This window comes from Hyperolius riggenbachi, chromosome 3 (genome assembly GCF_040937935.1).
Source record: "Hyperolius riggenbachi isolate aHypRig1 chromosome 3, aHypRig1.pri, whole genome shotgun sequence".
In the NCBI taxonomy this organism is placed as follows: Eukaryota; Metazoa; Chordata; class Amphibia; order Anura; family Hyperoliidae; genus Hyperolius; species Hyperolius riggenbachi.
This window is the reverse complement of record NC_090648.1, coordinates 311089222-311103167: the sequence shown is the minus strand read 5'-3', so window position 1 is coordinate 311103167 and position 13946 is coordinate 311089222. Positions and strand designations below refer to the sequence as shown.

General features: G+C 43.4%; 1 protein-coding gene across 1 annotated transcript in view; it reads left to right on the top strand.

Annotated features, from left to right (window-relative positions):
- LGR5 (leucine rich repeat containing G protein-coupled receptor 5) overlaps positions 1 to 13946 on the top strand; it is a 201498-nt gene that overhangs the window by 109968 nt on the left and 77584 nt on the right. The window contains exon 3 of the mRNA XM_068276679.1: positions 8598 to 8669. Coding sequence (XP_068132780.1) covers positions 8598 to 8669 — 72 coding nt within the window. The remainder of the gene's footprint in view (positions 1 to 8597; positions 8670 to 13946) is intronic.

The following is a 13946-nucleotide window of genomic DNA, read 5'->3' as shown; positions in this document are numbered from 1 at the left end:
TGAGAGGTTACAGAAGCTTGTAATCAGTCTAGCTGTGTAGCACTGATAAATCTCGGGGCAGAGTACTCTGCAGGAGTCAGCTATTGTTCCTAGCCACATGGCTCATTAATATTCACTGCACACTGTGTTGTTCAAGTAGGAGCTTATCTGTGATCAGGAAGCAGGCAGGACATGACGACACATTTGACAGAAAAACATGGAGCCTGCCATGAGCTGTCAGGAGCATCTATCTCTGCATATACTATATACAAATTCTGTGAAATCCAAACGTGGACAGTGAAATGCATATGTAATGTAAGTACAGCCAATCTTTAGCTACTGATATATGTGTTTATTTTCTCTGAGACCTTATACCTAACAGCTCCTCTTTAAAAGAAAAAAACAATAAATTGAGTTAATTCATAAGAAAAGTTTTATAAATCCACCCCAGTGACTGCAGAGGAGTTGACAGCTGCGAATGGGGCTTCATTAGTACCCTAACAGCTTAAAGAGAAACTCCAACCAAGAATTGAACTTTTTCCCAATCAGTAGCTGATACCCCATTTTACATGAGAAAGACAATGATTTTCACAAACAGACCATCAGGGGGCGCTGTGTGACTGATTTTGTGCTGAAATCCCTCCCACAAGAACCTCTGAAGACCGCGGTACTCCTGGCAAACAGCCACAATGTAACAATGTTCAGAGACAGGAAACAGCTGTTATTAGCTGTCTAACAGCCAGAGCAGCTAGAAACAGCTAAATAACCTGCCCACAGTAACAATGTCTCCATGTAATAAATGTCAGAATGTGAATCTGGGAGAGGAAAGATTTTACAATGAGCAAACACTGACTAAATCATTTATACATAATTATGGTAAAAAATGAAGCACTTTTTTTACTACATTATTTTCACTGGAGTTCCTCTTTAAGTCTCTTCCTTGCCATCCAAAACAGGAGTTGGACATCAAATCCTTCACAATAAATTCTGGTTGTCCATTCACTGTATTTTCAGAGTGTATGAATGAAAAATGTGCAATAAAGGTATATCCTAAGATGATGCCAAACTCACTGGAACTCTGCAATTGCTACTATCCTGAACTGTAGGTTAGCAAGAAGTAAGTGTTGCATTCGATGTTAAAGTAAACATATGAATGCATGTATTTCATTTAAGATCAATAGAGCAGCAGCTACATTTTTCATAGTCAACCGATCAGTTCTCCCATAATAACAGATTTTATGGTGATTACTTTTCCATATGCTATACACTGTTAGATGGTAGAAAAAACATTTTGCATAATGTGTTCTTTTAGGTAGCTTTAAATGTTAAATATGATTCATGATGTTGTCCTTTGACATGAAATGTAGCCTTTGTAGAACTTATATATGCCTTGTTGGTCTGGAATCTGGATCTGTTGCCATTCTTTAAAGTGAGACATTTTTGTACAGTATCAAAGGCATGTCCTTGTTTTTTTCCACATGATAAAACATTCTTGATTACATTGTAAGGCATGTTGGGTTGTTTTGTTTCATTTTATGACCTCCCTTTGTAATAGTTTTCACAGGGCCATTATCGCGATTTACAATGTAGAGTGCATAGTATCTCAGCAGCCGAAAACATATTGTATATGGCATCACTCACCATTTAATTTAATAAAACCAGACCACTGACATTTTCTATCATGAAATTTAACATGAAGGCTGTAAGTTGTCTGAAAATGATTGCAGTATATGTGTGTCTGTATTTGTAGTCCTGAGATCTAATAACATCCAGAACACAGCATTGCATGTCAAGGTACTGTAAACATTCAACCATTTACACATCACACTTTACAATCCTGCTGTGGATTTCAGGAGAGAAGTCTAGTACTGGTTGTAATACAGTAGATGTACTAGCCCAAGTAAGTGAAATTACCAACACACATAATCTTATTCACAAAGGTAAAGCACAGTAAGCCACAGCAAGTGATTAGAATGCAATTTACAGTCATCTGACTTTAACAAACCTGCAGTCACGCCTTCACCACACCTGCAGTCGTCCCTTCGCCACTCCTGAAGTCAATCGCACCTGCAGTTGTGCCTTCTCCACATCTGCAGTCGTGCCCTCACTACACCTGCAGTCGTGCCTTCACCACACCTGCAGTCGTGCCTTCGCCACTCCTGAAGTCAATCGCACCTGCAGTTGTGCCTTCTCCACATCTGCAGTCGTGCCCTTACTACACCTGCAGTCGTGCCCTTACTACACCTGCAGTCGTGCCTTCGCTACACCTGCAGTCATGCCTTCGCCACACCTGCAGTTGTGCCTTCACTACACCTGCAGTCGTGCCTTCACTACACTTGCAGTCGTGCCTTCACCACACCTGCAGTCATGCCTTCGCCACACCTGCAGTCGTGCCTTCGCCACACCTGCAGTCGTGCCTTTGCCACACCTGCAGTCGTGCCTTTGCCACACCTGCAGTCGTGCCTTCGCTACACCTGCAGTCGTGCCTTTGCTACACCCGCAGTCGTGCCTTCACCACACCTGCAGTTGTACCTCACACCTTCACCGCACCTGCAGTTACTCCTTTAACCACACCTGCAGTCGTGCCTTCACCACACCTGCAGTCATGCCTTCACCACACCTGCAGTCGTGCCTTCACCACACCTGCAGTTGTACCTCACACCTTCACCGCTCCTGCAGTTACTCCTTTAACCACACCTGCAGTCGTGCCTTCACCACACCTGCAGTCTGCCTTCACCACACCTGCAGTCTGCCTTCACCACACCTGCAGTCTGCCTTCACCACACCTGCAGTCATGCCTTCACCACACCTGCAGTCGTGCCTTCACCACACCTGCAGTCGTGCCTTCATCACACCTGCAGTTGTGCCTTCACCACACCTGCAGCCTGCCTTCACCACACCTGCAGCCTGCCTTCACCACACCTGCAGCCTGCCTTCACCACACCTGCAGTTTGCCTTCACCACACTTGCAGTCGTGCCTTCACCACTCCTGCAGTAATGCCTTCACCACTCCTGTAGTCGTGCCTTCACCACACCTGCAGTCGTGCCTTCACCACACCTGCAGTCGTACCTCACGCCTTCACCACACCTGCAGTTACTCCTTTCACCACACCTGTGGGCATGCCTTCACCACACCTGCAGTCGTGCCTTCACCACACCTGCAGTTGTGCCTTCACCACACCTGCAGTCGTGCCTTCACCACACCTCCAGTCATGCCTTCAGTACACCTCCAGTCATGCCTTCACCACGCCTGCCGTCATGACTTCACCACACCTGCAGTCATGCCTTCACCACACCTGCAGTCGAGCCTTCACCACACCTCCAGTCATACCTTCAGTACACCTCCAGTCACGCTTCACCACGCCTGCAGTCATGCCTTCACCACATCTGCTGTCGAGCCTTGATCACACCTCCAGTCATGCCTTCACCACACCTGCAGTCACGCCTTCACCACACCTGCAGTCATGCCTTCACCACACCTGCAGTCGAGCCTTCACCACACCTCCAGTCATGCCTTCAGTACACCTCCAGTCACTCCTTTAGTACACATCCAGCTATGCTATTAGTACACCTCTAGTCATGCCTTCAGTACATCTCCAGTCATGCCTTCAGCACACCTACAGCAAATTTCACACACCTTCAGTCACTAGTCACATCTTGGAAAGATACTACCTGAAAGATACTAGTCATATCTTAAGCACACCTCCAGGCATTCTTTCACCAAACCTCCAGTCATTACTTGGTTGCATCACCAGTCATGCCTTCATCACATCTTTAGTAAAGCATGCCATAAAAAAACCTTATGAGCAAATGACATATTTTCATTTTTATAAATTGCACCTCCATGCTGATTTTCCTTTATACTTGCATTAGCAAGGCAATAATTTAGAGACTGGGCATACAAATTTTCAAAATTTGACCACACATTTGCAGGTAAATACGTTTTATTTGTACAGATCTGTACCTCAGGCCAGAAGGAGGGACAGAGGGAATAGCTTCTTAAAGGGGGACACTTGTGAGTTCTGCACTTCTACTTCTGCCCTCCATCCAGCCCTACATTGGCACAAAAATCATCCGACTCCGACTGCTCAGTTTATTAAACCTCCAACTCCAGGTACCCAAAATGGCTCTGACTCCTCAACTCCGACTCCTTAGTTAAATACTTACCAGTGCTGTGGATTTGGTACAAAAATCATCCGACTCCTGACTCCTCACTTTATGAAACCACCGACTCCAACTCTGACTCCAGGTACCCAAAATTGTTCAGACTCCTCGACTCTGACTTCACAGCCCTGGTGAAAACGCACTTCAGGTAGAAAGGACAGACTAAAATCTGCAAACTTAAAACTATAAAATGTTACATGCCTCAAAAATAAACATACAGTCTTCATTATATGTCCAGTGCTGCTTAGCTATGGTGATAGTTTTCTTTTACCAGGGATATAAATAAGAGGTTTATAAAGTGAGATGGGATCCAAGTCTAGCTTTAGTGAGAATGAAAGTGTTAATGATTGTTATTTCTAGTACAGAGCATTACTCCTGATTGCTGTATGGCGAGTTCTCTATGTCACTACACTGCACATACACTGAAGTGAGCAGCTGTTTTATCCAATCTCTCCTCCTATTAGCTAAGGTCATTTTAGGCTGAGGAAAACAATATGTTTGGTCCTATTCCAAATTTGGACTGTTACCCTGTGTCAAAACCACTGGAATTTCATAAGCAATCCATGTGGCACGAAAAGGTTCTTTTCTCCCTTTTTTTTTACATCTTTTAAGTCTTCGGTCTAAGCCGTTTTGAAAATCAAACTGTCAGTCATCGTGATGAAGAGGGGTTTGGAAGAGTGATAAAGTATGCAAAATTCCTTCAAGCAGGAGTGCAGACAGCTTTTCCACTAGGTTCCCACACGGCTCTGACAATGCACACCACTAAGTGACCTGCAAAGCCTCAGCAGCACACCAGCAGAGAATGGCCACTACCAGCTGTAGGCTTGGCTGAAGAGTGCTGAAAAACAACTGAATGCTTGTGCAATGATTTTACCATTTAACAAGGTACGGTGACTCAAAGGCTGCCTTGGAAAGAACATGCCCATTATGCCTTCTATATGCTACCAGGCCAAATGCCTTAGGAGACAGGTCATTCTGTTTGGCTTCTCATTAAAGTGGAATGTATCTTGTGTTTAAATATGGTAATTGTGCGTTGTTTTAAGCTCGCCATTTTGGCATTCTTTCTAGTATCCTAACTTGTAATCTACTATTTTAAGATTTTAATGAGTGAAACCTTCAGATGATGCATTACAAGGGTACCTGATCAGACATTGAAAGTCATTGAAATGTCTTCATGAATGGTTGCTTTAGGACTAGATGGGTTGGGCACAAACTAAACTCAGTTCCCTCTCTGCTCTAAAAGATTAGCCACAGCATGATAACCATTATGGACAAGAAAAAAATATTCATTACAATTTATTGAAATCCTAAAACAATTAGAAGTTTACAATTTGGTTTCATTTTGCAAGGAGCACTGAAGTTAAGCTGCAGGGAGAACTGAAAGGTGTTTACTGCATGGAGAGAGCTGCTTTAGCAGAGCTCCTGCAGTCTATTCACAACTGCTGATAAGAACTAATTAGACACTTTGATCTGGCTGAACAACCACAGAACACAGAGCAGTGGATTTCTTCAGTTATATGTGGAATAAATACTTTGTATTGTTTGCTGTGCAAAGGTTCAGTTCTGCATTACATGGGGGTATGGCAGGCAGTGTGAGACAAACTATAGTTCACATGTACCCTGAGGACTTTGGCATACAAGCTTATCTGGAGCTTACAGTCCAAGCTCTTGCTACATACATCATTATGGGAGTAATGGTGGGTTGAAGCTGAACTGTGCCCTCACACTTCAAAATGTAATGTGCTGTGGAGGGGGACCAGCCAGTAGTACATTGTAACCCCATGACTGCAATTAGGAAGAACATTGATGGTATCATTAAGTGTTTTTTTTATTTTACAAGATGTAATGGGGAGACAGGGAAGGCCTGCTATTTTGTCTTTTTAAGGTAGATGTTGATGAGCTCTGCTCAGGGAATGTTAAACAAGATTTCCCAGCTCACTTCTTTGCCCACACATGTCGTATTGGTATTACTGTCCACAGTGGCGTAGCTAAGGAGCTATGGGCCCCGATGCAAGTTTTACAATGGGGCCCCCCCAAGCACTCTATACAATTGATACGGCGCACCAAAACCTGCCAAGGGCAACTACTGTGTCAGAGGTGCAAGAAAAGGATGGGAAACAGTTTGTTAAGGATTACCACTATTCAAAGTATCTATAGAAGTGATTATTATGAGCACAGGACCAATAGAGAGCTAATAGGGCCCCGATGCGGTCGCTACCTCTGCAACCCCTATTGCTACGCCCCTGACTGTCCAGGCACACTGTGTGGGGGAAACACTGATGCAGAATCATGATTTTATACCAGACCCTCTGGTGGAGAGGTGGATCTTTGACAGGAGGTCTAAAGAGGTGAATATTCCTTAATTGAATTGAAATGTCTATTTAGAAATTATTCTAAAATCTGGAACTAATGCTATTCTTTATTGCATAACATGAGATACCGGTGCATAAATACAGTTTTGTTTCATGAAAAATGTATGGGCCTTGCCCTCGATTCCAATTATTCAATGATATGACTTATTACCTGTGCTATGCAATAGTCAGGAAATACGAAAACCATTTTCCAGTTCCTTAACAAAATAGCTGTATTACTTCAGCATTCCAGAGTTATCTTTTGCAGCTGCATGTCTCAATTCTTCCCTGGCTCACAGTCATGGCAATCACGATGCTAAACGGTGCTCCGAATGAGCTGAAGCTGAGCATTACGCGGGTTGTCGCCACCTGGTCTGGTATAAAACCTTGCCTAATGCAGAATGAAGAGAATATGAGGACATTTAGAAGATAGATAATAAACTTTGATCACTCTCTTGGCTGTATCCTCAAGTAAAATTGTGTTTGTAAGACAAAAACAAGCGTGTTTCATTGTAGGCAGGCTACTTTTTGTTTCCAATAATGATTTTGCATTTCAAATTACTAAATATGGGCCATATATAGGTTATATGGGCTTGCTGGATGTTAACCTAGGTAGATGGAGTATAAAAGTATAATAGAGGTATGCAATATGGTGGCTGCCATTTTTAAAGGGAACCTAAACTGAGAAGGATATAGATTTTTCTTTTAAAATGATACCAGTTGCCTGACTCTCCTGCTGATCATGTGTCTCTAATACTTTTAACCACAGCCCCTAAACAAGCATGCAGATCAGGTGCTCTGACTAAAGTCAGACTGGATTAGCTGCATGCTTGTTTCAGGTGTGTGATTCAGCCACTACTGCAGACAGAGATCAACAGAACTGCCAAGCAACAGGTATTGTTTAAAAGGAAGCATCCATATCCCTCTCAGTTAAGGTTCCCTTTATACACAAAAATGAAAAAAGTACATTGAAGGGCAAGTGTATGTGAGCAGACCTGACCTCATCCAATATCCACTTACCAGACAACCAATATCCACTTACCAGAATGGCTATCTGGCACAAGGTGAGCATACTGTCATGTAGGCACAAGACACACACACAGCTTGGAGTTCCTGCTAAAAACAAACTGATCAGTCCAACTGCAACCAATTAGTTAATCACTCTGAGAAAGAATCTACTGGTTTTATGAAATAGAATCTGCAAACTTTTGTAGCAGATGAGTAGCTGATTTGGGAGATACAGTTTATTTTTCACTACCCACCATGGTGCTATCTCTATGCGACACAGTGCTTGAAAGTTTGGTTGCCAGCAGATACGGCATCATTTACCATATGTGGACTTAATCACTGACTGTGCTCAAGCTGATCATCTTATTTGCTATATTCAGAGCCGTTCACAGTCACTGGCCAGTTTTGCGCACACCTTCACCGTGCTCAGTCGGTGAGGGTGGCCCATCTTTAGAAATAGTACAGTATATACCTACAAAAATAACATGGCTCAACTTACAAATTCAACTTACAAACAAATGCCCATTATGTAACCCGTTTGCAAGTAGGGGACCGCCTGTATTTGTCAAGGAGTGTAAAAGAATATTCAAATGAAAAATTTGACAGAAAATAAAGATTGATTTAAGTGGTTCGATTACCTATGTAAAGTAGAAAGGAGAGTTCAAAAAAATGACTGCTTGCCATCTATTAGTTCATAGTGGAAATGTAAGGTAAAGAGTGCAAGACATAGTACTATGGACCAATATTGACAGTCTGAAGACTGTTGCCAGCTAGGAGCACTCATGTGTGAGCTGCTTGTGCCCTGCTAGGTCATGCCTGACTGATGCGTACTTCTCGCTTGGCACCCACTTTAAAAGAAGTACAAGTTATAACGTACATTTATTAAGAGTAAAACATTTATGTTTATCAACTTGCTGCTTTTTCTACTAGAGATTAATTGTGTTTATTGACTTTGTTTTGCATTAACAAGACAGTAAAACAACTACGCTTGGCATGTCTGCTCAATGAATTGTTGTGATGCGTTAAGACCAATTTTGTTTAAATGAGTTCCACATGATGAGACTTCAATTTTTAAATATATTTTTTTTCTTGCAGACGTCTTGCAGGAAATGATTTGACATACATTCCCAAGGGAGCATTTTCTGGGCTCAGCAATCTTAAAGTGCTGTAAGTAGACCAAGCATTTGTTGTACTTCCGATTTCTGTTCTCAATTAGGCCTCTCAGTCATTGCTGCTATTATTGATTGGATGTTGATAGCAAGGACCAGAAATGCTATAAGGTATGTACTAGTATTTTATGTGACCTTTTAAGTAAGGTTCCAAGGGATGTGGGTAAGTGTGGTGTTTAGGCAGGGTTGCCAAATCATACCTTTATATACTGACACATCTAAATTATGCTGGTTCTGGGGCTACTTACACATAATCAGTACCTACATTTCTTCTACCTAGCCACAAGACCTGTATAATTCATGTGTCAGTAATTAAAGAGATGTGTTGGCAACACTAGGTTTAACTATACATTTATCATGTCGGATGTGAGGACTATTTTTGGCTGTAGTTTGATATTTCTCCTCATTTCATTCAGTCATACAATAACCATTCCTGATTCCTAGTCTTAAAGTGACCTTACAGTGAGTAGGATATGGAAGCTGCCATACTTTTTTTATTTTAAATTATGCGTCTTATCTGGCTGTCTTACTGATCTTTCTGGTTTCAGTAATTTCTGAATTGCACACCTGAAACAAGCATGCAGTCAGTGTGCTCTTGTGAGAGCCTAATCTTGTACTCTCTCCGGGTCTACGGCTTAAAATATTAAGTATACAAAAGCGGGGCAAGCTTGGCACCCTGCAGTGGTTAAAGGAGAACTGTAGTGAAAGGTATATGGCGGCTGCCATATTAATTTCCTTTTAAGCAATACTGGTTACCTGGCAGCTCTGCTGAGCTATCTGCCTGCAGAATCACATCAGAAACAAGCATGCAGCTAATTTTGTCAGATCTGACAAATATGTCAGAAACACCTGATCTGCTGCATGCTTGTCCAGAGTCTAGGGCTAAAAAGTATTAGAGGCAGAGGATCAGCAGGATAGCCAGGCAACTGGTATTGCTTAAAAGGAAATCAATATGGCAGCCTCCATATCCCTCTCACTACAGTTCTCCTTTAAGCTAAGGACCGTTCTACTTTAAAGGACCACTATCACGAAAATCAGAACATTTTAAATACATTTAAACACATACAAATATGAAGTACATTTCGTCCAGAGCAAAATAAGATGTAAATTACTTTTCTCCTATGTTGCAGTCACTTACAGTAGGTAGTAGAAATCTGTCAGAACCGACAGGTTTTGGACTAGCCCATCTCTTCATTTGGGATTCTCAGTGTTTTGTTTAGTTTCAAAAGCACTTGGTGAATGGCAGTTGCTCTGTCCAACTGCCCCAAAAAAGTGTGCAGCGAGCAGGGAGGCTGGCCAACATCTTTGTGTAAATCCTTTTCATGGGGTGTCTTTATGAAGAAAAAAAGTTGTGCTGAGAACCCCCTATGGAGAGATGGACTAGCCCAAAACCTGTTGTTTCTGTCAGATTTCTAGGAGAATAATTGAAGAATATAATATAGGAGAAAAGTAATTTATGGCTCATTTTACTCTGGAAGAAACATACTTCTTATCTGTATGTGTTTACATATGGTTTACATTTTATGATTTCCGCGATAGTGGTCCTTTAAGATTGTACATTAGGCATGATCTCACCTGTTTGTCCTTCATGCGCAACTTACCATGGACATGATCATAGATGCAATGCAAAGTGAAGCAGAATGGCAGAAATACAAATGGACAGGCACACTCTGTGTACTGTCTTCAATTACAGTTGTTATTTGAACAGGTTCATAGGTCAGTACAGGCAAACGCAGCACAGTGTAATCGGGTGAGACAGGTGGGAGAAGGGGGATGTGGAGGAGATGATGGACGAGCACAGAGATGATGGGTTGTGCCTGTCTGTCATCTCCACATGCCCAAACTGTGTCTGTCCATTTGGATTTCTGCCATTCTGCTTCAATTTATATTGGATCCGTGAGCAGGTCATGGCAAGTTGCAGACTGTGTCTGTCCATTTGGATAAAATATTGAGTATTGGAGATGGGATCAGCAGAACATCTATGCAGTAGACAATACATTAAAGGAAAGAAATACTGTATAGCAGACTCCATATTCCTAAATACAGTGTTACGTAATCCTCCTCCCTTTATATTAAGCCTTTTTTAATGTTTAACCTTAAAGGTAACCTAAACTGAGAAGGATATGGATGTTTTCTTTTGAACAATACCAGTTGCCTGGAAGTCCTGCTGATCTCTTCGACTGCAGTAGGGGCTGAATCACAGACCTGAAACAAGCATGCAGCTAGTCCAGTCTGACTTCAGTCAGCGCACCTGATCTGTATGCTTGTTCAGGGGTTGTGGCTGAACGTATTAGAGATGCAGGATCAGCAGGAGAGTCAGGCAACTGGAATTATTTTAAAAGGAAATATCCATATCCTTCTCAGTTCAGGTTCCCTTTAATAACACATTCCTAGATTGTTAAACCCTTCCTGATGCCTAGCTTTATCATCCAATTTATAAAACTAACCCCACCCTAACTCTAACCCTATCCTCAGCAATACCTACCTTTTTGTCACCTGACTTGTAGCGTCTAGTACTGCTCTGCCAGTAACTTCAGAACCTGCATTTCAGGTAACCAAGCGCTGATGCCCAAGCACTTGGCAATATTCTTACCTGCTTAAAGGATACCAGAGCTCAAAAAGTTTAGAGAAACCAGGGGAGCAGGCATATACTACCACCTGTCCTTATGCTCACCGCCAATGATGTCATACACATGCGCAGTGTGCTCCTGGCCACGGGCGCACGCTGTAAGACGCATGCAGCCTGGCTGGCGCCTGTGCAGTAAGTGCCAACCCTGCCAACCAGAAGAGGATCCTGTGGGGGCTTTTAGGTGAGCTACATGGGACAGATAGAGGGGGGGGGGGGGGCATAAGGACAGGTGGTGGTATATGCTTGCTTCCCCGTTTCTATAAACTTTTTGAGCTTTGGTATCCTCTAAGACCATTTTGTCTAGAATAATTTTTAATTATAGGCTGGGATTAGCATTTTTATAATTGCTGCTGCTGCTGGTCCTCTTCCTCTAATACATTGGATGTGATTTACTCTAGACATTACCAAACATTGACAGTGGTAATATTATAGGTTATACAGCAAACAGATTGGAGGGAGGTGGGTGGGAGTCTAATATGGCACAGGTAAGATCTGTAAACAGTTTTTAACTCATCCAGTCTAGATTTGCTGAATCTCTGATGATAACCTTACTGGATATACAGTACTTGGGTCTCTCTGGAAATGCCTTAGATTAATGAGGCCATGTCTGACCTAGAACCAGTATGCAAATCAGCTGCCTTGGCTCAAGAGGCAGCACCATTTTTCCTTGTGCTACTGAAGACAAAGGTTTAGCAGTAAAACCAGGTAACTCAAGCTCTTTTTTTTTTTTTAATAAAAAAAGTTAAATTTGGTAGTCTCTATATGCTCTTCATCACTTATATCCGTATATCACTGAAGTAGGAGCAGGGCCGGCCTTAGGTTTCACTGCACCCTGAGCGAAACCGGATCTTGGTGCCCCCCCCCCATCCTCTTTGCTTGTACATACATACGCACGCACACACATACGCACACACACACACACACAGGCCCAAATATAGCACCAACAATTTGCAACGCTCATTATAGCTGTGGTGCGTCCCTCCCCCAAAAATGCCCTCAGACTCAGTATAGGTAGGTAGGTAGCCAGGTATAGGTGCCCTCAGTATAGGATCTCATGTGTAGGTGCCCTCAGTGTAGGTAGCCAAGCATAGGTAGTATAGTTGCCACAGTAAAGGTAGCTAGTATAGTTGCCCCCAGTGTAAGTAGCATAGTTGCCCCCATATAGGTAGCATAGTTGCCCCCAGTGTAGGTAGTATAGTTGCCCCATATAGGTAGCATAGCCCCCAGTGTAGCTAGTACAGTTGCCCCCAGTGTAGTAGATAGTTGCCCACAGTGTAGATAGTATGCCCCCAGTGTAGGTAGTATGCCCCAGTATGCCCCCAGTGTAGGTAGTATGCCCCCAGTGTAGGTAGTATGCCTCCAGTATGCCCCCAGTGTAGGTAGTATGCCCCCAGTGTAGGTAGTATGCCCCCCAGTGTAGGTAGTATGCCCCCAGTATGCCTCCAGTGTAAGTAGTATGCCCCCAGTGTAGGTAGTATTCCCCCAGTGTAGGTAGTATGCCCCCAGTGTAGGTAGTATGCCCCCAGTATGCACCCAGTGTAGGTAGTATGCCCCCAGTGTAGGTAGTATGCCCCCAGTGTAGGTAGTTTGCCCCAGTATGCCCCCAGTGTAGGTAGTGTGCCCCCAGTGTAGGTAGTATGTTCCCAGTGTAGGTAGTATGTCCCCAGTGTAGGTAGTATGCCCCCAGTGTAGGTAGTTTTCCCCCAGTGTAGGTAGTCTGCCCCCAATGTAGGTAGTTTGCCCTCAGTGTAGGTAGTATGCCCGCAGGCAATCCCCTCCCCCTTCTGTGGCAGCGGGCCAGGCAGAGACTGACTCACCTGACTTCCACGCTCCAGTGCCGACGTCACTCTTCTCTCCCCGCCTCGGCTCCATCTGTAGCTAGAGCAGGGCTACAAGAAAATGGCCACCGATTGTCCGCATTTGTGGACATCGGCGCCCATGTTCTTGTAGTCCTGCTCTAACTACAGACGGAGAGGACGCAAGGAGACAGCGGGGCGGCAAGGGGCGACAGGGCACATGCGCCCTTGGGGGCATGGCGCCCTGAGCGACCGCTCAGGTTGCTCATAGCAAAGGCCGGCCCTGAGTAGGAGATACTCTAGAAGTGTGTGCACTACAGCACACTGGGGGTATATCAGATGTTTTTATGCAGCATCTGACGCCTTCAGGTTTACCAAAATACATAAGTTGGGGAACCTGCATCCCAACACGTATAGCAGAAACAAGCCCAAAATAATCCTCTTTCTGTGACTACTTTAGAAGTAACTTCACGCCTAGTACATAATATATATGTTTCCTTAACTATGCTTTGAGGTAGCAGTATCCTTTATTGTGCACTGAGGATGCGGATAAGTTCCTCTATAAATAGAGTATTACATGTTCCAGTGATTCTGGGTTCTAAACTCAGACAGATTAACATTAGAGTAAACAAGTCATAAGGCCGGGACACTGACTGTGTAACTGCTATTATTAAACAGTGGCTGCCCCAGTCTTCAGAATGTTTTCCTTTGAAAAAGCAGCTGAGTAAATATGGCTATATGGTGCGTAGCTTCTGCCATTGTTCTGCTGGCATCAGACACTGAGCACATCTTGTTTCTGAACAGGTGAGTACCTGCCTCCCTACAGGAATCCACATGCTGATGCATCCTC